Source organism: Myiozetetes cayanensis, unplaced genomic scaffold (genome assembly GCF_022539395.1).
Source record: "Myiozetetes cayanensis isolate MyiCay16 unplaced genomic scaffold, myiCay2020 scf10, whole genome shotgun sequence".
Taxonomy (NCBI): Eukaryota; Metazoa; Chordata; class Aves; order Passeriformes; family Tyrannidae; genus Myiozetetes; species Myiozetetes cayanensis.
In genome coordinates, this window is record NW_026086605.1 from 32806801 (window position 1) to 32831142 (window position 24342).

At 42.6% G+C, this 24342-nt stretch overlaps 1 protein-coding gene across 4 annotated transcripts; it reads right to left on the reverse strand.

The window, feature by feature from the left end:
• Positions 1–588: 588 nt before the first annotated feature.
• RUFY2 (RUN and FYVE domain containing 2) lies at positions 589–23491 on the reverse strand. Of its 4 annotated transcripts, none has more exons than XM_050305797.1 (18): positions 23439–23491; positions 20910–21083; positions 20325–20442; positions 19153–19254; positions 18120–18243; positions 14993–15054; positions 14581–14646; positions 13735–13804; positions 12457–12558; positions 11765–11881; positions 11127–11294; positions 10017–10114; positions 6234–6353; positions 4384–4513; positions 3936–4030; positions 3298–3346; positions 2924–3001; positions 589–2086 (listed from the first exon to the last, which is right to left on the reverse strand). In XM_050305797.1, exons 1-18 carry the CDS (start codon positions 23440–23442, stop codon positions 1943–1945), a joined length of 1821 nt encoding a protein of 606 aa, XP_050161754.1. In that variant the 5' UTR covers positions 23443–23491; the 3' UTR covers positions 589–1942. The 4 variants fall into 4 exon arrangements, 3 of the variants coding, with proteins under 3 accessions (XP_050161754.1, XP_050161755.1, XP_050161756.1); XM_050305798.1 differs by lacking the exon at positions 23439–23491 and adding an exon at positions 23065–23182; XR_007627463.1 differs by lacking the exon at positions 589–2086 and having other exon boundaries at positions 3889–4030.
• Positions 23492–24342: the final 851 nt, after the last annotated feature.

The following is a 24342-nucleotide window of genomic DNA, read 5'->3' on the forward strand; positions in this document are numbered from 1 at the left end:
CTGTGAGGAGGATTTAGAATCAGTCTAAGAGCAGGTTTTTACAGAAACACAAAGATACAGCATTAGTCATAGTGTGGCCCCAAAACCTTAAAAGCAGGCCAGGTATGTAGTTTGAATGCAAGGGAACATCAGCATTCACCAGTTTGTTCAAGGAAGAAATGTTACCTGGAGACAGTAAAAACAATGAGTAATTGCACACTCTTCCCCTTGCAAAGAGGGTAGCACAGGGGAGAGAAGATGGCAGTCAAGTAACAGAAATTTAATTTATTGTATCTTATGGAAGTCTGCTTTTAAAAGTTGCCAGTTTTAAAATTATTTCTGTTTAGTTGCATACTTTTGGACACATTAAAGCAGTACAGATTAGCATCATCTGTATCCTACATCAACCCCTGCTGCCTCCATACCCCCTGGAAAACACTGGGAATAGTCTCGGAGGAACACGAGCAGCACTTGACTGTGTCTTTAGCAGGGTAGCTCCCCAGTCCCCAGCACAGGCAAAGCTTTTCTAAGCACCATGAACAAGTGGTAATAAAATAAAATTCTCTCAATTACAAACTTAAATAAAGTGACATTATTCCCTTAGTTAAGTTGCAGATCAATTAAATTTATTTTTTTTCCCAAAAGTTATTTACACATTTACAAGTATTTGTCCGGTACTTTACAAAAAGTTACATCAGGTAATTTTAGAAACATTTTCCTATATAAAAGCTACATAAGCAACTACATTGAGTGTTGAAAAGAAGAGCTATGTTAGATTTTAGGATATTAACTAAATCCCTACCCTCAGAGACAGAGCCAAGCTAAACAAAGTGCAAGGACAACCAGAAGATTGTTCCCAAGCCTCCCTTTTGCTGTTGGTGGGAATGCCCCGAGCCCACGGCTGAAGGAGCTCCCAGGCTGGTAATTCTGCTGAGGGCTCGTCAGTGCCCACAGTGTGGGGGCTCAAAAGCTGCTCTGCAAAAAAATGAGGTTTAGGAACAAACTCAAAGTTTGAGAGAGATGGTAACAAACTAAGAACTTTCCTGTCCGACACAGAAAGGATGTGGTCCCTGGTATTTAATCCCAGGCTGTCCTGGTGGTCTCCAGAGCTACAACACACCTACTCCATGGACAGCCTGAGAGCGTGACTTGCACAAAAATAATGCAAAGATTCACTCAAAGTTTTACAGTGTCAGGCAAAAGGTTTGTGATGGACAGCTCTCTTCTGATGGAAACACAGACACATCAAACTAACAGTTCATTTGCAAAAATTATTCACCAAAACACACCTTCCTTCTGCAAGTGCCCGAGGCACTGCTTGTTCCCTGACAAAATCTCCCCTTCCACCTGTGACTCCACAGAGCAGAGCTGTCAGTGCAATATTCCTGGATGCTTCAAGTCCTGGTAATTAAGAGGAAGTAAACAGATATGGAATTTGGCACGAACTCATCAGAGCACTGCATTAATGGCCACACTTCTTAAAAAAAACAATTGAAAACAAGCTACTGCACGGTTTGGCTTCACAACAACGTATCACAGGCACACTGAGGGGCAGGATGAGGTTGGACTCGTGGCAGAGTAGCCTGTAAAAGCAGGGAAGCGCATCACCTTTCTCAAGAGCATCTCAACAACTAAAATACCCTCCAAATACACGTTAACGCTGAGTCCCCTCTATAAGCCGCCCTGCCTCCTCCCAGAGGAGCTGCTGAGCCATTTGTTAGACCAACATCTTCATCTGTTTTGGTTTTTTTTTCCACATGTGCATTTTCTACATTGGGGTCCCATTTCTTCTGCTGGTTTCAAGAGGAAGCAGAGAAGTAACTCCTCCACAGCACCTCAAAGCTGCAACTCCACAGCGCTTACCTGGAAGCCTGGAAATACTTCTGTCCATTCCTTAGGTGGTGCTGGGTTTTCTACAGGAACAGCTAAAGAGCAGAGCTAACAAACAGCTTGTGGCACAACCTTAGGGCACGTTAGAAGAGCACCTCTGGATGAGGATTGCGTGGCAGGAGTCGCAGACCCGGACAGGCCTGGGGGAGGAGGGCAGGGGCAGCTCGTTGTCAGAGCAGGCGTTGCAGAAGATCTCGCCACAGTTCCTACAGTGATGCTGAACGGGGGAGAGATTGAAAGTTTAAATTTACAGTGGAAACGTACTTGGCAATTGGAAAAAATAAACAATGTACAGGGAGCAATCGAAATGTGGCCCCTTTCACTTCTTAGGGCTGAGCATGGAATCAGCTCTCAAAAGGGAAGTCACCCACGTCCCAAATTATGATGCAATCCTACACAGATCATGTTTATCTAGGACTGCACCACACACAGATGGGCTGGGTCCTTATATATCTATTACTTCTAGGGCCTTAAATACTTATTACTTTTTTATTGATACATATGCTTTGCAGATTTCACTCAAACCCTGGATTAAGCACATATCCTGCTCTATAAAAACACAGCAGGAGCAGTGATATTCCCAGCAGTGGATGCTTCTGGCAGGTAGCAAACCGAGATTTAACATAAAAAGGTAAAAGCAAAATTCCTGCACACATTAATAAAGCATGGAAATTGCCACCACATTTTACTTTCAAATGACAATAATCTCACATTTTCTAACTCCACTGTATAAAAAATTGTCATAAAAAGATTTCCACACATCAAATTGTAACAGTGCCAGAGCTGACAAGTGTTTGAGATGAGAATTCCACAAAGTAGTTAAATAAAATTTTAAAGTTTTAAAATATTCCTTTGTGGCACTTAACCAAAAGTCACTGTTTATTTTGAAATTAGGGCCCAGGGCACTGTATGTATCAAAGAACTAGAAAGACACCTCAGCAATAACTCTGCATTCACCTGAGCATTGACACTTCATGGCACAGCTCTAAGATAATTAATTTTTTTCTCATAATAGTTACAAACACGTTGGAAGAAATTTTATTAAAAGTTTTACCTTCCTTTTGGAAAGCGAAAATTCCTTTTCACATAACTTGCAATGTGTGGCCTCTTTGTCCTTCAACCAAACCTGGCCCTGGAGGGAAAATTATCATAATTGTATGTACCTGATGAAGTTAAACTTTGGGCTCCAGGGGACAAGACAAACCAAGAGCAGAACATTTCCTGCCTGAATTGCTCAGTGCCCTGGGAGCAGTGCAATGGCACAAAGACACTCTAGAGCAGCACGGGACTGCTCCAAAACACCCCAAAACCAAGAGGAGACAAGACAGAGCAAGTATAGGTGCAAAGAGAACATGCTTGAGCTGGTAAAGATTTCAAAAGGAACAATTCCAAAAAAAAGATGTTTTCTTTCCTCACAATACTACTGACCTGCAGTGCTTTGTTGGCTTCTTTTATATCTTCTATTTTCAGCTTTGATCTAAAGAATAAGACAATGCTATTTCAAACTTCTACACGGTCAGTCATGGCCTAACAACTTAAAAAGTTGGTTTCAAACTTCAAAAATTCTAAGCCAAGTGCTCTGAACAGGAGCACAAACCCACACTGTGTCACTGTGGAGCCTCCCCACAGCCACCCATTGCCACCCACTCACCATGAGCCACAGGACACACACCCCAAGATATTCCAGAGGCATCCAAGTCCCCTGCCAGGGGCTGCTTGGGGCTGGGGGAATTTCCCTCCCAGTGGCTGGGAGGGGCTGTGTTTGGATCTGTGCTGAACACAGGGCTGGTTATTGTGAGCAGAGCAAACACTGAGCCAAGGCCTCTTCTGCTGCCTGTCCTGCCACACTGGGGGAGACTGGGGGTGACCAAAGGGACATTCCAGAGCTGCCAACATTAAAAATTAACAGACATGACCTAACTAGACACATTCACTTCTCCTAACTGGTTAGTGACCAAAATAACAATAATATTGTCACATACAGTCTAATACACTTGAGCCCCTGATTGCTGTTCCCACCTCAAGTTTATCTGACAATAATAAGTCACCACGAATAACGGAATTACTCGCTCAGCTTGGACGCCAGTTCTTGGAGAGCAGCTTCTTGGTCTTCACAAATCCTTTTCAGTTGCTTGTTCTTTTCCTGAAGTTTAAGGAACTCCTTATAACAAAACAAAGAAAGTAAAATGAAGCCGAACTCCTCTCAGGTTGTATTTGCCCACTGCCTACAGAACTGCTCCTGCCCAGAGCTGAGCGTGCTGGGAAGGACAAGGGAATGAGGGATCAAGTTCAGCTTGGAACAGCAACCACTCAGAATTAAACCAAAGCCCTGAGTTCTGATCTGAGGGCTAAATGGACAGTAAACCCCCCATTTTTTTCCCTATTCTATTTGTCAGAATACATTAATCTAATCTTCCTTTACTACTTGCAGAAATTCTTAAAAATACCACGTCTAAGTCCGTAATTAACTTGGCAATGTCTAAATTACTAGTCAAATGTTGCTGCAGAATTTACTTTTTTAAGGTTAATTATTTCTTGGGTCTCTATTCTCAGATGAGATACAGTTTCCTTCTCCTTCTGAAGATCATCCTCTAAGGTTTGCCGCCACTCTTTTTCTATCTTCAAATCCGTTTCCAGCTGAAGCCTGAAATATGTAAACCAAAACAAACAAAAAAATCACTGTGCACAAGGGTAGCATTTTTAAAAACAAAGATGAGTTTATTTCTGGGTGCAATAGGTTATTATGATAATAAATTACTAACATACATGTTTTCCCAAACAGAAATCATGAATCAACGTAACAATATTTTATGGATCAGTGCAGTAAACAAAGCACTGTCACTTAGAAAATGCTTTTAAAGATAAGGGTGTATAAAGGACTAAGGATATGGAATAATTTTGAAGAGCTGGCCTTTGATATAAATGAGTGAGAGAAGCCTAACTACAAAATTCTGAAGTATTTTTAAAGCATGCATAACTGAAAGCCTCCTTAACCTGAACCAGCTTGTTTCTAAAATAAACCCACCCAATCTGCCAGTGCTGATGCAGACAATGATTGCAGATGTCTCTGGTACCCAGAGAAGTTGTTTAATTTTACACCTGTAAACGTGGATCTTCTATTTAAGACTAAGGTTTATGGCATTTTGAACAGAACTGAACATAAAGGAGGGCAGACTTCAAATGACCATTTTTATTTCTACGTAACCAAGGTTCAGCACTAAGAGGGAGATGCATTCTGTTAATTTAACAGAAGTCCAGTTTAAAGGAATTAGGGCTTCTTTGATGGAGGTCCATTCCAGCTGGAATTTTACTATCAGTTTCATGGAAGAGTGGGGAAGCCCACTGTTCAAACCTTGCAGATCTGAACTGGGCCAACACAAGAGGGAAACAAATCTCAGAGTATTCATACAAGGTCTCCTGATGGAAAACCTGTGTCCACACTGATTTTCCTTGTTTAAAACCACAACCATTTTCAAAGGAAAGTCTTACATTTTGGGACACTGCCTCGGCATCTGGCTGGGGAAGAAGTGAACATGACCTGGAGGTTTCAGAATTGCAGAATTCTGAACCTGGGGTCTGAACTGTTCTTTTGGCCAAATCTGCAGAGATGACTGGGGTGGTAAAGTGAACATTTACCATGACAGTTCAACTAGGGTATTGACATTAGAGCTGTGAGAGAGGCAGGGAGGGCTAATGATGGGATTGGAAATCACCAACCTTTAATATTTGTGCCACAGATTTACTTGATAATAATTGATGTGTTATCTTCCCAAACAGGGAAAATACCTGCCCTTACAGGTAGCTTTTAGCATTCCATAGTTCTTTAAATTAGTACTGAATGATTTAACAGGAGAAAGACTAAAGGGTTGGCTTTTACATTGGTGTTTAACTTTTATGGCTCAGGTGGATTTTTATTTTTTTTATTTCCTGTTCAGTGGTAAATTAAATCACTTCTACCTTATTCACAGGCAGATCAACCAAACTATTCTTATGTCACTTATCTTTAAATTTATCCTACTCCATACTCGTGGGTTTTGTTAAGAGTGTATTACTACTACTACACTATGTATTTTTCCCCACTTAGGGGGGAATTAAGCTGGCAATTTTAGACAAAAAAAAAAAACAAACTGTTCTTCCCCTTCCTTTCAAGCTGCACATCATTTTAGAGGCACTCAAAGCCAGCTTGACTTTCCCGGAATGGCATCTTTTCTTCTGCCTTGCCAGTACCTCACAGTAAGATCTTTGGTATTTACATTCTGTTAAAAACCATTTCTCAGCAACCAGCCTGGATCAGGACACAGGACATATTGCCATGTAGAATGTTTACTGCCATGTGTTTTTGCAAACAGCAAAGACATACTCACAGCTGTTTCTCCTTCTGGGAGAATTCCTTCTGCAGACTTTCAGATTTATTCACATATTCCTGCTTAAGTTTCTCATCCTCGGCCTCAGCCTCCATTTGGGCCTTCTCTGCTTGCTGCAATCTGGTGTAATTCAAATCAACTTTGGGTAAAACTGAAGCTAGAATTAGGGTGTAGAGGGTGAAGAAGACAAATAAAAGAAAAATGGGGAAATAGAAACATTTCTAAATAAAAACAAAGCCTAGGGAAGCTCACAAACTCAAACGAGAAATCCATCCAATGCCTCGAGAACTGCAGAACTCTCACAGTCAGAGAGCAAGCACTGCCAGAAATCACTGCTTTATTTTCTGCTCATGAGTAACAGGTGCCAAAGCATGATGATACATAGTTTGAATTAAAGCACAGAACTTGATGCTTTTCTTTTTCCTTTAGCGTTCCTTCATGTGGTACTTTTTTTGAAGCCTTTCTTTCCCCCCCCCCAATAAATCCTGTAGAGTACTTGGCTCACACCATCACCCATTAGGATGGGGCAGAGCATGTGTTGTGCAAAAGCAGCTCAAAACAATTGAGGCTTAAGGCTGAATACAGAGCACTGCAATCACACAGCAAAAAACCTGACTAGCCTAAGACATCAAAGGTCCCACTACACTTATAGAACTACCTCGACCACATCATACTCTTAAATTAATTTAAATAATCTGTATTAAAAATAATGCATTCTTACACTGGTTAAAATAGCTCCATATTATAGACAAATAAAAACAATTCGTCAAGAAATGAGGGATTGGGGTTTTTTATTTAATCTTTCCCTACTGAATTCCAGGGGTCTGTGCTAACACTCCCCTTGGAATCCCTTAGTTCACTGTGGGTCCTCTCTGCTTGGTCACCTCTTTAGTGCAGAAAGATGGATGTAAAGGGAATGTACTCCAATGGGACTTGTGCTATGCCAGCCTGCCCCTGCCTGAGGAAAAGGCAGGAGAGAGGGAGAGCCTGGGAAATGCCACTGAGTGTCCCCAGCTGCTGCATCCCATTTAGCAAAACTGTTTAGGGGCCTCTTAGGTAAGCGGTGGGAGAAATCTGAGAGATGCTTGATTTCTCACTGCCAGCAGCTGCCTCAACACAGAGCAACTCAACTCCAATGTCAGCTAAAAAGAGGTAAGTCAGCAATACGTTTGCATTTGGGCTTCTGCTGATGCATCAGCAGGAATTTGCAAAAGCTGCCAGTAAAAGAGTGAACACGGGCTGGAATTAAACCCTCTTATCCAGTGGGCACTGCCTCAGCTGTCCCAGGGGCTGGGAATGCTCCCAGTCACACCTACAGTGGTCGTGCCCAGAGGGCAAGGAGAACACAGGGGAAAGGCAGGTCAATGCCCTGTGCAGAGGCTGAATGAATCTACAGGACATGAACAGGAACAGCAAGTCAAATCCTGCCCTAAATCACAAAGTCTACTCCAGTGCAGTTTGCACAGGCAAGGCACAGAGGGCTGTGCTGCCCCAAAGCTGCAGCCCCGTGCCCTGGGTGCTGGGCCTGCCTGCAGTGCTGGCACTCACCCCAGGCTGAGCTGGGCCAGCCTGCAGCTGCACTGGCACCCCGATGGTCCTGGGGCAGACACTCCTGCACAGAGACACTGTAAGCTGGGCAGTGCTCCCATTCCTGCTATGGCCCACCCATTGCTCTCCTTTGGGTTTTCTTTGGGGATGGAGGATATTTACTTTTAATTTTCAGGAGCGAGCCCATGTTACAGGCTCTTTCTGACTCCAGACTAAGGAATAACGCAGTACAAAACCACGGAGTAGAAACCTTTCTGTATTATTGTGTCCTGCCCCGACTTTGGCAAACACATCCCCTTCTGCTGAAACACCTGAAGATAACTTTCCCAGTCAACTTGCACTCCAAATTTCAGAGCAAACATCAGGAAGTGTATCGGGGCACTCAGGAGGTTAAACTCTCTTATTGCTGCAGTGCAGCCAAGCAGCAACTCCCAGCAGAAATTCGAGTTGTAAAGGCAGCCTAGTGATGGGTGGAGGGAGGGAAAGGGCTTTGGGCACTCCCAGAGGTGTTGATGGTGGTGCTGACACAGCCAGGCAGATCCTCAGCTGACAAACCAGTTGGACAAGTTCAGGGGCTGGGCCCTAACTCTAAATCCTATTTACCACTGCCCCTTTCCCAGCAGCCAGCAGGGTGCAGCTGCTCTGGGCAGGAGGCACAGCTACAGCCCCTACAGTCCCTCCTGCCTGGAGTGCCACCCAAGCCAGGCTCCATGACAATATTGCACCACGTGCCATCAGCAGAATGGAATTGTGCTTTAGCTGTTTTACCCCCAGAGCCGTCATCCTCTCCCTGTACACACAGGACATATGCTGGCAACACCCCCTTTTCTCACACATTGTTCTGAATGAACATCAACTCCTCTTCCCTCAAACTCCTGTCACTCTGGGTTAGAAAACAGTGCTTGTTACAACCACAGCACCCCACAGAGAGCCTGCTTGGGGGATAAATACAGCCTACAACTGACAGCAGTAAGCAGGGAAAAAGGTATCTAACCTTTCAAAATAAACTTTGTTTGACAACTAAGAAGTGATTAAATAGCATTAGAAAACTAGCTCACATTTGCTTAGTAATAGTGCAGTAATTTACTGGTTTTTAAGAGGGGTAAAGTGAGATGGGAGGTGATGTTCCTCCAGAAAGCAAAACAGAACCCAGCTACGAACAGTTACAGTGCAGGATTTCTAACACCACCACTTTAAAGTCTGAATTTTAAAGTTCTGAAGGTCTAGTTCATCAGTAACTATTTGGAGCCAGCAAGGGAGGAGGAGCTTTCAGAATGATATATCCTTGACAAGCTTATACTGGTGCTGAGCTTCACTGCTGGCACATTTGACGAATGACATTGCAATAGTCCTAGTTTGAGTTAACAGATCTTTGTCACTTCATGAATGCAGTGGACAAAAATCAAAGACAGATGAAAGGCAGCAAAACATTAAAAAACGAAAATTGGGATAAAGGATAAAAAGAAAAAGAAAAAAGAGGGAAAAAGGATGTCAATAAAAGAATATTCATGTCACTAATTTTTTTTTTAATACATGTTTTTCATAATCAGATTTAAATGAAAAAAAGACATGTCAAACACCAACATGACAGGGCTCATGGATATGTTATATTTTACAATTAAAAAGGTCAATGTTGCATATAAGGCCACTAAATTAAAACATATGAATCATATTTTAATATCATGTAGTACATGCAGTCTAACTGTAAATTTATATTCTGGACTTTTAGTCTTTCACTTTTCAACCTTCCAGTGTGAAAACTCATTAGGTCTTTGAAAATAATGGCACTTCCAAAGCAATGGACAAAATTGTAACAGCTTCAGTAAATACACCAGTGATCCTTGAAGGCATTAAATGCTTATATTAAGCATTTGCTTAAGTACAAGATTAATGCTTCAGTTTCTATTGCATTTCATTCAAGTGGGGGAAAATAGGTAATAATGAACCATAATTTTGAATCAACTGAAAGAGCAGCTTTTGATATCAGCACAAAAACCTAGGACCAGAAGAAAGGTGGTGGAGGGAGAAAACTGAGAAAGCAAGTTTGTATTTCAAGTAAGTTGTGTTTGTTAAACAGAAGAAAAGACCCAAGGGCAAAGCACTGGTGGAAGTTTCAGAAAGGTTCATTTTAAATGCTCTACTTGACAGTTACATTTCAGTGGCACCTGTACAGGAATGCAGGAAAATGTGAGGGGATGGAGTGATGAATGAAGAGAAACAGAGATGGGGCTGTACCTTTGTTCTAGTTGTTTCATAGTTGCATTAATTTGATTGGTCTTATCCTCTAATCGACTAATTATTTCACTCTTTTCTTTCATAGCATCTTCAGAAACCTGTGTTACAAAAAAGGTCAAAACTGAAGTGGGTATGTTTTGCACTGCTACCTCATGGGGGCTTTTGCTTCAGTATCTGAAGGGGAAAATGTTGCAATGACTTCATGTTTTGATTACTTTTAAGCACTCCCTTCTAAAAACCCCTTGCTGACAAGTACTTAACATTCTGTGCCTGGGAAATCTGTAGTTTTGTTACCTTACCAGTAAAGAGCCAAGATGCTTAGTCCTGAAAATCACTAAGGTTCTCCTACAAATGCAAACCCCACAGACCTACACACTGAAGAACATTCCCTTCTTGTTTTTGTTTCCAGCTCTACTTATATTTCTCTTCCTCTGGTCCAGTTTCCTCACAGTTGTAGGTGGAAAAGTAGGATTTTTTGTCCATCACCTCAATTATCTCTCTGCAGCACCCTGATTTTTCCCCCCTCATTCTGCCACAGATTTGACTGGTTTCTTGTGCTGCTTTGGGTAATTTATTCCCTAAATCAAAGTCATGTTCTGCATTAATAATTCACTGGTAAACTTCCCCGGTGATTTTGCTATCTGTTCACTGCAGGGGAAGTCTCTGAGACCCATATTCTCCCAAAAAGGCATTGCATTGTTACAGATTTTCTTAATTTGATGACAAAATAAAAAGATTTTTAAAAAAGGAAAAAAACCCTCAAAACTGTGGTTACTTTTTTCCACTTAACACAGTCTTGTCTTCCTTTCCTTACTTGGAAAGGTCAGGTTTTCTCTTCAACTCCTCACTACGTGCCTACATTCTTTTGTTTTTTTAATACAACGCAGGTCAAAAAAAAGTCATTATACAGCTGCACTATTACTGTCTCTCTTTCACACAGCTTGTTATTAGGCCATGATCTTATCCCCACCCACATTTGCACAGGCAATGCTCCAAAATGTCACACGGACCTGAGGAGCGTAAGGGAACCAAAACCCAAGGCAACAGCATATTTAACTGACCAGAGCGGCAATGCATTCCTCCCTCTTGGTTTGTTTGCAGCAGTTTTACCTGCAGCTTTTGGTACATTTCCACGTTAATTGTTTTCACTTCATCAAGCTGTTGGCGGAGGCCGATGAGAGTGTCCTGCTTCTCGTGGATGTCCTTCTCCAGCAGCTTCATGGCAAGCTCTATCTCGTGTTTCATGCTGACTTGAACCACCAGCTCATTCTCCATATCCTATAGAACACAAGCACAGTGCAACACAGACTAATTAAAGAACTGTGTAACACTCTATCTTGAAAAACCCCAGGAAGCAAACTCAGAGCAGCAGCACCACCTATTGCACCCCTTCCAAAATTCTGCCCCTGTTCTATTTTGCACATTATCCACTACATAAATGTTACACTCATCTACTGAGTGACCAATGGGGTTTTTTAAGTCCAGGAGAAAGCAATTCACATAATAAAAAAATACCGTCAGTGCTGCACAGTTGCCTCAGTATTAATTACAAACCCAGAACGAAAGTATTTATATTTTCACTTGAATGATTTAGCACAGATACAGAGCATAAAGTATTGCTAACAACTTAACCTAAAATTCCTCAAAGAAAAATATTCTTTCTATACTATTCTCCAGCAACATTATTATAGAAATACTGATGTGCTGATTGTTGAAAACCCCTTTTTATCACAGGCAGCAACACTCACCTGTCGAAGCTGGGACTCCTCCCGAAGCTGCCTGCGAGCTTCACTGTACATCTCATCCAGACCCTGCCTGGAGTGTTTGTAGGTCTGAAGTTCTGCTTCAACATCCACTTTAGTTGCCTACAAAGATACAGAGAGTCCTTCTCCATCACAAGTACAGCAATCAATAGCACAGATTTAGGGGAAACAAAATCAAGCTGACAAATAATTGTCCAAGCACAGCACGAACACGGAGAGAGCTGTTTCTGCCCCGTGACTATCAGTTTTATAATGAGAACTGAGTAAAGACAGCAAAAGGAACAACTGTACTGCAGCAATGTCCTCCTTCAGTGTCAGTTCAACACACAGTTGTTTCAGTCCTGAGCAATACAAACATCTGCTTAACCTGGGCTTTTACCCCTCACCCCAGGAAATATGTACGAGGAGTTACAGAAGGAGCTGCAAATCGCAGCTGGAAAGTCAAGTTCAGCACTTGTACACACAGCAACTCCAAACACAAGACAGGCCAAAACAGACAGTCTGGCAACTAAAACATCCTATTTTGACAAGAGTTTCAGACAGTATTGCCTTCTAATAGGTCTTCCTTTCATCTTCCCTGATGAAAGTTGTTTCAGATTTGGAGAAGTGGCAGCTTCCCTCAGGCTGAGATGTACAAACACAACGTCACAACATTAAACGTGGTGAGACCAACATACCTCTAGATGATGCTGTGTTTTCATTAAAATCAGAGTATTTTCACTCCTTAATTGATGGTTTTCTTCCTGGAGCTTAATTATATTGTTTTTAGCTATCGCCAACTGAAACGAAAAAACAAACAAACAAACAAAAGTAAAGCAGTGTGACCACTACTGCGGGTAGAAATAAAGGGAAAAATGTTGTGATGAATGCAAGGCCAAGACATCCTCTGCTCTATTCTCACCTACCAAACAGAGGATTCATTGTTTTGAAGAAAACAAAGCTCCTGGTTTCAGTACTGAGTCACTTCTATTACACACCAGGATGAGTATTCAAGACACTTCATTATTCCCTGGCTGGCAAAGAACATGCTTTCCTTTCCTTGCTTCATCACGACCCTCAGTTCCCTTCCCTCATCCTCAGTTTTTTGCTTCCATTTGACTTCAAGTTCATCCAGTTTTCCTCTCTTTTTTTGGACATCTTAATGTATCAAATGGAGCAATTCACACAGGAAAACCTCCCCCAGATGTAAAGCAAACATATTTACAGCAGATGACACTTTATAACTGGGCCCTACAGAATATACCTTAAAGTCAGAATTATAATGAGCAAAACAGGTGAGAGCTGGACCAGAACACTCTGAGACTTGACACTCAGAAACAATGTCTTCCCTCTGGGTGGATACATTATACCCAGAGTCCCTTCCACAGCTGCATTTCGAGCTTGCAATTTGCCACTTCATAAACTATTTCTCAAGTAGCTCAGACTTACAAAAAAAAAAAAGATGTTCTCTCTTACAAAGCTAAAAACATTGGAATCTAGTAAAGCATCAAAGATAAGGAGAAATATAGGATATAAATATAAAACCAGAATTAGACCAGTCTAAAAGCTCGATATAAGCACCCAGCAAACAAGCAAGAAACAATCCTTTGGTTAAAGCTGAGTAACAGAAATTGCTCGGTGAACTACTTTCTGTCTCTTTGTAGCACTTGGTGCCATCCATTCTGGACTAGTCATCTGCACAAAATCAGGCTGACAGCTGGCATTAGGAAAGGATTCTCTTCTCGTTTTGTCCAGAAGTTGGAAATTGCAGTGTCATACAGAATTAATGCACTGATGCTACAGCCTCCCTAGGCAAGCTGGCTTCAAATGCCTGCAGCTACTGCACCTTTCCTTTGGGCCAACATAAAGGTGTCTGAACCCATCATACAGAACTTAGGCAGAATAAGACACTGTATTTAGCAAAACAGCCTTGGAGAGTGAATAATATGTTATACATCCCCCAAAGAAAACAATACCTCTTCAATCAGTTTGGTGTTTGATTTCTCCAGTGAATCAACCCTTGCATGGAGGCTGCTGACTGTGCTACTGAGGAGGGAAAAGAAAAAATGGTATTCAAAATTACAGCAAAACTCAGCCAACCAAGCAGAAAAACTTCCGTGTAAGGCCCAGGGATTAATGGTTAAGAGCTAAAAGGTCTGCTCCCATTATCTGAGGTTTTCCTAAATATGAGAAAATTCCTCTCCTTTGGTGAATATTCTTAACTTCTTTACAATTCCCAGTGTCATCCCTGTCACTTAAACTCCTGGCTAGCTGTGACCTCACATGTACTCTCCCTTTCCTTTATCCTTCCAATTATATCCAAAAGCATCCAAAAGATAAATGAGTTCCCTTCAAGGACAATCTCCGTGTTTACAAAGAGTTTACAACCTCCACGTTATTTTCCCCATAAAACCAAACCTTTCTCCAGGTTCTCTTCCTCTAAAACACATTTCTTTTAAAAAATCATTGATTTTTTTTTTTTTTAGATTTTTCCTGAGGCTCTCTCTTTCTTGATGCCTCTTGACTTCATTTAGGAGTCTCATCAGAATTTTATTTCCTTTTATTACTCTTGTTTTTTATAGCATCAAACTACAGCCAGGCCTTTTCCATAACCCTGTTTCTGCTGGAGGCACACGTTTTTTAGGCTGCACTTCACACACAGGAAAACAAACCACCATTTCAAACCAGACTATCTCTACTCCAACAGTAACCTTATAGTAACTAATGATCAAGACTACCGGCATTAAAAAATAAAAAATATGATTTATTTCTAATTGCCCTGTAAGCCTACCCTGACACACACACTTCTAAGTTGTACTTACTTCAGCTGCCTGTTCAGTTCTTCCACATAATTCTTTTGGTCCAGTATTGCAGCAATCTGTACATCTCTAAAGCAAGCACAAAACGACACTGGCTTTAACAAGATGATGAATGGAACTGGAAATATGCACATCTACCATGTGCAAATGTCCCTCTTAACTGTGTTTTTAAAAAGAGAGGAAGCAACTTCATCTCACAGTCATGAACCACACCTGAACCACAACAGCTCCAGACTGCAAATGCTCTCCCAGCCAACCACTCCTGCAAAACAATTTAGGATGCCTTTTTGCTCAAGGCAGTGAAATCAGAAGATTTCATTTCTAGGGAACCTGACTTATTTCCACAAAGGACAGGGCCCCAGTCAAGAAACCATTTGTTAATATGCAAAATCCGAGCTGTTTGGTGAGGACGTACCTTTCTTTACCCCCAATGTCATCATCACTCTTCAAATACACGGAGAAATCGATCACCCCAACCTAGAGGAAAGCAAAGGGACAGTTTCATACCATGCAATAACTGCTGTTGGTATTTACAGCCTTGAGATTGGTCCAGTTTCAGCTAAAAATATGAACTATACCATTTTAAATGAGATTTCTTTTTTTTTTAAGTATAAACTCCATACTTACTAAGATTTATATTACATTTGAATAAAATTAACAATTTGCCATGTACCAAATTCCAAAGAAAAGATGACTTCTTCCTCTGACTGAGCCTAGACACAAGCTTAGAGGAAACTTTCATTTAGGGAATTACCAGATACTCCACAGCCCTCTCCCTGGCTGATTATAGAGTGTTTCAGATGATTCCCTGTCACAGCCCACCTCCCAAACCGATGTTATCCCATGTTTTGTTTTACAATATTCCTTGTCAAAATAATACCACCTCTCCACACTTGCTGATTCCCAACTGGGACAACTCAATCCCATTCATTTTTTAAACTTTACTAAATCTGAATCTAATTAATTTCCTATTCAGTTGTCATTTAATCATATATACTATGTATTTAGCATTGCCATGAATTCTGCTTCCAGCTCTATTCATGAATGTCTAACAAAAGTATTTAACCACCTTTGCTTTACCAAACCCCTTCCTTTTGGTCTCCAGCAGCCTTTTCACAAAAGTATTTCAATTCTCTGATCTGCTGCTCTTTTCTGGAGCTCCCTTTAGCTTTTGGATACAAGTCTAACACTTCCTTGGTTTATACCATGCAGTCATCCTGTGATGCTCTTCTACTTGTTCTTTCCATGTCTTTCCTAAAAAGCTCTCCTCCCAAAAGCTTTTTAAAAATGTATTTTGCTTATTAAAGCCAAGCACTATCTCTATAAAAACAAAGGCGAGATGTTCTCTCTGTAAAAGTTCCTTTATTTTAGTTCTCCCTGTCTCTTCTAGTGTTAGATCTTATTTTACACAAGATGGGTGTCTAAAACTGATATTAGATGGTAACTAGAATAAACAATCAAGGACAAGTTAACCCTTTGATCCAACAGCACACATACCCAGTTAGCCATAACTTTTCTTTCCCACAGGAATTGTTTTTCATCAAATATATGCTGCAATACAGCAATAATCACTTAAACTATTAGGATTCTTTCCACAAAGAAGCTGAAAAAAAATACTCAGCACTGAACACAGTCCACATTTATTTATAAAGACTTGTGCATCTTCCTTTAAAGAGAATGTGCTAAGATTTTTTTGGAAAAGATCAAAGTCAAAGCCCGTTGCAAAGCAGGAAGAATTCCAAGTCTCGTTTTGAAGACTGAAAGTAGTCCCAGTTCTCATAAGGTTTTTTATGACACTATGCAAAGAGAGTTTTTGTCCCAGGTCCTTGTACCATTCCTATTATGTTCCAGAACAGCAATAAATGAACCAAGCAGGATAAACTGATCATGGAACACCCTCCAGAGGAGAAGGATGAGTTACACACAGGATGGAAACAACCCTGCATTGCTCCTGTTGCATCCATTTGATGACAAAGCACGAACCTGCACCCTTGCACTGACAATCACCACCACCCAAAGGTCTGACCCATCTGACAGTGAGGTTAATTCAACCGCCCCTGGGCCCCAGGAGCTGGATCATCACACCCTGAACAGTCTCTAGTGAGATTTCTAACAAATCACAACTCCACAGAAACAAAATTCACTGGACATAAACATCTGTCGTGGGTTTGTCAACCAGCCCTCCCCAGGGCTGAAAGTAGTTTTTCCAGGTGGATTTCCGGAGAAAAAAAACAATCAAAAGTTTTAATAACAGCTCTGCCAACTACATATTTAAGAAAACAGAAGAGAAGGCTGTTGGGCAGATGAAATAGGAGCCATGTAGGAGAAGGCAGCAGGCCCCAAGTGGGCCAGGACCCATCTCCTTCCCCTGGGCCTGGGCTGGGGGCAGGTGTGGCACCGAATCCCCCCTGACTGAGACGTAACAGAGTGGAGGAAAAACTCTGAAGGAAGACTGGCTGGATGAGAAATGCTGCAGGGGGAATTCTGGTAGAGCTAACGGAGCCTCCAAGGTCAAAGCTGGCAGCTGGAGGAGAGAGAGGAGAAGCCTGAAGGTAAGGAGACTCCTCTCCCCCCCTTCTCCCTTCAGCAGGGAAGAGACTGAAAACTAAAAATCTCTGCCACCTGTGGAAGATTGTTGGGGAGCGGAAACCCCCCTCTGCAGCTCATGAAGGAGCCCACGCCGAAGCAGAGGAGTGCATGAAGAAGATGTGACTCCATGGGAGGCCTAAAATGAAACAGAGCCCTGCTGGAGACCTGTGGCCCGTGGAGAGAGAGACCTACGCTGGAGCGAGTTGGTTCAGGTAGGATTTGTGTGATCCCAGTGAGGGATCCATTCTAGTGCAGCTGAATTTGTGACCCTGAGGGACAGCAGAGAATGGAAGAACTGTTGCCCAAAGGTGGACTCACATTAGAGAGGTCCATCAAGGACTGTCTCTCAGGGGGAGGAACCTCACAGGAAACAGGGGTGGACTCAAAAGCCATTATCCCCTGTCACCCTGTGGTGAAGATCATGGTAAGACAAGTGTCCCCTTGCAGTCCAGGGAGGACTCCACAGGGCCTGGGTAACCCCCAGCCTCCGGTCTTAGCCCAGGAGGGGGTGAGCCCAGCCCTGAGGTCGACATAGAAGAGAGAGAGAGAGAGAGAGAAAGACAGTTCCAGCTGCAACGAATCGGAGCTGTTGTCCTAAAGATAATAGAAAAGAAACTTTCAAAGTGCTGCAAAATTATTTAAAAGACCTTTAGCTCTGGAAATGGAAAAGAGACTGCTTCTCCTCCTGAACTTATACAAAGAGGGGAGGGGTATTTCTGTAAATACATAGTACTTTTGCCTAGTTAAAACTGTTGTATATATACAGTTCTTTAGTTTTTATCTTACTAGTAAGAAATCCTAATATTATTCTCCCCAATCAGATCTCTTTTGTCTGCATAAATCTTCTCTCAATTTATAGCAATTGTGTGGGGAGTGAGAAAAATTGACCCAAACCAAACCCACGACAACATCCTATGGATTGCACGAACATTCCTTTACCTGTGTTGACTTACTTGAGAATCCAGGTCTTCTCCCTTTACACACAGGTTGGCATCTATCACATTTAACCCAACCAGCAGCCCAACAATTACTGCTCCTTCTTCCTCCATCATCAGGGCATGATACTCATAAAATTCACTGTTTAAAGAAGGAAATTGCATCTTATTGGTGTATTCTTTATATATACATCCAATAAATTAATAATAAGTGACATATAAATTGGAATTGTTTCTCTTTCTGTAACCTACTTACAATGTCCTTCAAGATGAACTGGGCCTGCCCATGCTTTCACCTCATAAATATTTAAGAATTCCAAGTGCATGGTTTGTCTCAGAGGCTATTAAAAACAAAGATACTACCTTTGGCTCCAGAAATCTGAGCCACGAGTTGCTGGATGGCTGGGATGTCTGGGGGCAAGCTTTAATTTGCCTTAAAAAAAAACCAAAACAAAACAAACCAGAAAAGGCTCTTCTGTACACATTTGCTATTAGACATTTTTGAACAGGATACTACAACAGATGGATGTCTGGCCACACTGACTCAGGCAACTCTCATGTTGTTAAGAAGCACTGCAATGCAAGGCAAAAGAAGAATGGTAAAAAAATTACCTTGTGTGAAAAAATGTCTGGACTTCAATGAACACACACTTGAAATTCAAGAAGCCAAGGATGAGATTAAATGGGTAAAAGGCAAACAGGAAGGGTTGAAATGCTAAAAAGGTTCTTAAAATAAAAATACTTTGCTAAAGAACAGCACTTTCTCCTCCTTGCCCTTTTTACATAAAGTTTTAGATTCTATATGACAAACTGTGTTTTCAATGGCAAAGTCCCCAGCAGTTGAACAGCAAAACAACATCCTGACACACCAGCATTACCTAGGCATGCAGAACTAGTCTAAAAAATACGGAACCTTATAGAACTGAAAATCAGATGAACCCCAGAGGTTTTTAGTCCTAATTCTGCATGGTGGAGGAATCCATGATTATTTTTTTTACAAGACTAAACCTCTAAAAAGAAGTTCAGTGCCAAAATGTGACGGAGTGTTTACCTGAGGAGATCTCTCTGAATGATCAGGCAGCGAAGGTAATCGGCCATTTTCTTCTGCATCAGTGCCAAGCGCAGCCAGGCCCGGGCACGGCCCAGGGGTGTCCTGAAACAAGGGCATGGGCACAGATTTATTAATAACACAGTGATTAATTCATAGTCTGTGACATCGGTATTCTGGTAGAGCAATTGGTATTTCTGGAGGGGTATTTTAAACTGTTAGTTGAGTATCACAGATTGGGAAGCCACGATGTTCAGGCTTTGACTCCCAGTTTTGGGGTAACAGAAAATTTTTCATCTACTCAGCTGAGCTTAGGAGCAGACCCTGGAAAGAACAGGACTAGAGAATGCACAAGAGCCTGATAATCTTGAAAGTCCTGCTTTGTGCTGAAGTCAAATGCTTGCAACAGTCCAGGCTTCTTTCTGCAGTTTGTTCATGAAGTTTTCAGAGGAACTGCAAGAAGAGTAATGGAATGCCCATCCCAACTCCCCGTGCCAGCCTGCCTTCCCAAATCCTGTTCTCTGGGCCTGAACACAGACTGAGCTGTAGCTTTAACTCACACTCATGTACAAATTCAGTGCCTTCTTAGGAAGGCAAAGCAAAAAAGATGAAAATGTATGTAAAGGGCAAACATGAATACCCAACAAATTAAACCTGGACCTTTAGCTCTTCCTCTCCTAGTGCCTGCACACTTGGAAGCAATAGGCACATAAATGCAAAAAAACCCACACAAGCTGTATTTGGACAGCAGGAGAATAACATGCTTGGCAAAGGGCCCAAGAACAAATAACAATTTATATGCTTAAGTGCTTTAGATGAGTTCTAAAGCCCATTATAACCCTTACGCTGCCACATCCCCATCCCAGCACAACCAAACCCTTCTGGAATTTCGTGTGCAGCCAATTATCAAGCTTTTCTGCAGGAAAAAAAAAAATGAAACAGAAAAAAATAATTAAAAAAAACCCCACCATACAAACAAACAAAACAGAAAAGCAGAAACACTGCTTTTCTGGCTGGTTTGTACAGAAGAAGCAAAGCCAGAAAGACTCCCCTGTGCTACCCCCCCAGTATCAAAGCTCGCTGTTCCAAGTCTTAACGCCAAATGAAGTCAGGAGCCACCTGGATATTCTCAGTCAGGTCCTTTACTTTCCTGTGTTGTTCTCAGCAATACTTACTTAAGGCCAGGCAAATCTCTGACACTTGCTGCTATTTCCTCAGCTTCTGGATATAGTTTCTCCACAAGTTCCAGAGGACCCCAGATGGTTTTATTGTAACTTAGGAAGGATTTTCTTACTAAGAAAAGAAAAATTAAGTAGCTGAATTAATTTAAATTACTGCTTTCTTCCTGATAGCTGCTGTGACAAAGGGTTAACTGTTGAGTCTAGGCTTCCAGATAACTCCTAATTTCCACACTGGTCAGCTCCCCAGTATCCAAAGCCAACTTCCCACTTACTTTGCTGGGAATGTAAAATTGATGTGCTAGAACAAAATAATATTAAAAGGATGTCCAGCTAAAAATAGATACTAAATACATACATGCAGCTGTGGTAAGCCCTGGACCACTTATAAGAAATGGTGCAGAAAAGTTGGTAAACGTGGAAATACATGTGGTGAAGAATTAATGAAGCTAGTAGTTACAAAAGCTAACAATTTACATAATTTTTAATTCTCAGTGCAACACAACATACTTTTTTTATCTAATTCAAGAAAGAAAGGAAGAAAAACGGCCTGTTCAGGATGAGGTAGAGCCATTCCCACACCTTTCAAGCCGTGCTTGAGGCAGTGCTCCATGACCACGAAGAACTGCTGCAGAGGGGGGTAGTCGGAGTCCAGAGTGCGGCCAAAGCTCAGCGCTGACTCAATGAGTCCTTTGATACTCAGTTTAGCCATGTTCAGTAAGTTGGCCCTTTCTACAGCTGTGGGGTCCTTTACAGCTACGACAAGAGAGAAAAAAATGTGATGGTTCAAGCCTTAGGAGAGAGGCAGGGTAATGAAACACTGCCTGGCTGCCTGTTCAGAGGGAAAGGTACCCAAACCTGGGTAAACTCCTGGGAGCGACTCAGAGAAAAGCACCCACTCCAACAAATGTTCTTACAGTATTTGAAGAGGTGAAGGAAAACCCCAGGCTGGAAATGTCAGTTTAGGTGCTGCCCCAGCCAGTAAGTGCAGATTAACACAGGCACCACTGCTGCACCCCAAACAGTGCTGCAGGACTGCCATCAGTGTCCTTTCCATGGCACCAAAGCAGCATTCCTACTAATGGACATATTCATCTCATATACTACAGTCTACCTACAGAAGCAGGCGTCCTAATTCTTATCTACAATCACTTACTAATTAACTAGTTTTAATTTCACAGTCACACAAACCTTCCTTCTTAGGCTGCACAGTCTCAGCCACTAAACAAGGAAATGTTACATACTGCATACTGAAAACTCAGTTTCTCATCTAGCCACAAAGTATTTGCTACACAGGAAAGCTTAAGAATTAAAGGGTTTGCTTTAAATTGAAGTTTTTGGTAAACTTTACGAAGTATACGCTACAAAACCACATTTGGGGATTGAATTTAGTCAATAAAAAACCCACAGCTTTTTACAGTCATCTTAGTCTGACAGAACGGACAAGGTTCCTCTTCTTAGAGCTCCTGCTACTGAAATCAATGTTCAGGAAAGTCTTAGTTTATTTTCATTTGTAGTGAAGCAGTTCAAACATTCAGGTCAGCCTCTATTTTGTCAAACTTAACCATAGACAAAACAACCCTCTATTAATTCAGCATGATCAAAGTAATCTGGAAAGAAGCAAAAAGAGTTGATGATTTACTATTTAATTAAATCCAAACAAATGAAGCAAAAACACGTGTCATCTTTTTCAAGACACTGAGACAGAGATGTCAGAATATCTAGAAAGATTTGTGTCTTAGAAAAAACTGTGAGCCTGTTCCTCTGGAAATCTCAGTACTGGCATATGACCTTATGTGTTTGCACATCAGAAAGCACAAAGAACCCAAACCATCCTAACAGATGGATATTTTCTCAGTTCCTCAACAGCAGGGGAATGACTTGTTTCATTTCCTGCATACCACATCAATTTACATATTTAGGTATTAGATACTAGAAACTTAGGAAATTACTTTCTAATATTGTGTTTTCCTACGTGCCTTCCAAATACCCAACTACTCTATTACCATACAATATAACCTATTCCTAGGAAAAAAACAAATCACCGAGATGACTTACCTGAGACAACCTTTAAAAACTCCTTTTATAGTCCCCCAGTTCACCACACCTCACCAGAAAACCCCAAACACAGCAGGAAACCACAAGAGACGGCGTTGTGGCACAAACGTGCCCAGCTGGCAGGGACAGCTCCCTGCTTTGTCTTCTGCCTCTCTGCCCACTCAGTGCCACGACTGACAGACCCTGCCCGAGGCAGCATCAGCACAGGGTGCCTGGCTTGGGTAGGTGCAACAAGAGGAGCCTTTCTGTGGGCAAGGCAGATTCCTGCTGCTTTAGGAGGTCTGCTATTGCCAGTACTAAACACAAGTGTTAGCGTAGGAAACGCCTTGCTTGCTGCAGACTCCAGGTGGATGGCTCTGCCTTGCTGCATCTCCTCTCTATTGCCCAAAGCCATCGTACCAATTCCTTTTTCAGGTGACCTCATTTTGACTTTTGGAGCTAATCCTGCCCACAGACAAGACTCCTGTACCTAGTGTCCTTTTAACTGTCAGCCCTCTCCTCTGCTGCTTCCGAGGCAAAATGCATTTTAGGTCTGTTTTAAAGCATGGTCTAGCCGCATATAGCTATTTTTCTTCACCCACCTCTTAAATAAATAAATAAATAGACAGGTAGATAGATAAATAAATAAATAAATTAGCATTTAACGCGGTGTGTGAAATCCTAAGTGCTGCTCAGGTACCGTACGGGGTGCGGCACAAACAGAAGGAGCTCCGGGGACTCTCCTCAGCCCCGAAGGCGCCGTTTGCCGCTGGCCCTGCAGTTGGGCATCACCAGGGCCGTGGCGCAGGGCACGACATCGCTGCCGTCGGGACGGGCAGGACTGCGGGCTGAGCGGGCTCCGGCAGCGGTAGCGGGCGGAACGCGAGCCCGTCGCTCCCGGCAGAGCCCCCGCACGGTCCCGCAGCCCCAGAGACAGCTCGGCCCCGCGCCCCGAGCCCGCGGCCCGCCCCGCTCCGGCCCCGGCGGACCCCCTGCCCGCTCCCCGCCCAGCCCCGCACGTCCCGCCGCCCCCGCCCCGGCCGGCCCCGCTCCCCCGGCCGCGGCCGCGCTCACCCATGGCCGGAGAGGAGGAGCCGCCGCAGCCGCTCCCTGCGGGCCCGCGGCCCCGCCCGCCCCGCACGGCGCCCCCGGCGGCGGGAGGACCCGCCCCTGTCGCCCTGTCGCGACAAAGCCCCCTCGCCGCACACAGCCCGGGCACGGCCGTCAGCAAGAGAGTCGGGGCGGCCTGCGGCACACGGGGCCGCTGACATCAGCTAAGCACAACCAGCAGCACCGACCTGAGCCTTCCCTACCCCTCTCTCGCCGCTGAAAGCTTCAATCCCTGACATTTGTTCCAAATGATAATTCTCCACTGCCGGAAAACGCGTATCAGAACGAGTAGGAAAAAAAAATAAATCTTTGAGTTCAGCACCTTAGAACATAGTACGGTGGAAATAATAGGCAGTATTTGAAAAATCAAGCAAGGATTTGGGGGTTAATTTAAAAGAAAACCGAAACATTAATGTCACCAGAAAAAAAAACCAACAAAACACACTGAGGTGTTAAACATCAAGCATTTTTGTCACACCCAGATGAGATCTCAGTTCGTGCTTACTGCACCCTAAGCACTACATACAATTTGCTTTGCTTAATAATTGTTCTAAATCCTGATCTTTCCCCTCCTTAGACAAGGCTGACCAGAGAGCTGTAGAACAAAAAGGTGTCCTTTACCTTACTCAGCTTCAGAGACTGCACACAAAGCTGCACAGAGAAAGAGGGCCTGCAAGGAAGGACCAAAGGACAAGGGCAACACAGGGCTGGAACAGCCCACAGGGACAGGGACACTCTTTGTTATATATATGTACATATATAAATTCACTATATATGTTCAGAGTGTTTTAGAGCATCACATCTCAATTTTGTTGGAGAATACCAGATCAAAACATGGTTCGTACATGTAGATCCTAAATATAGAAAG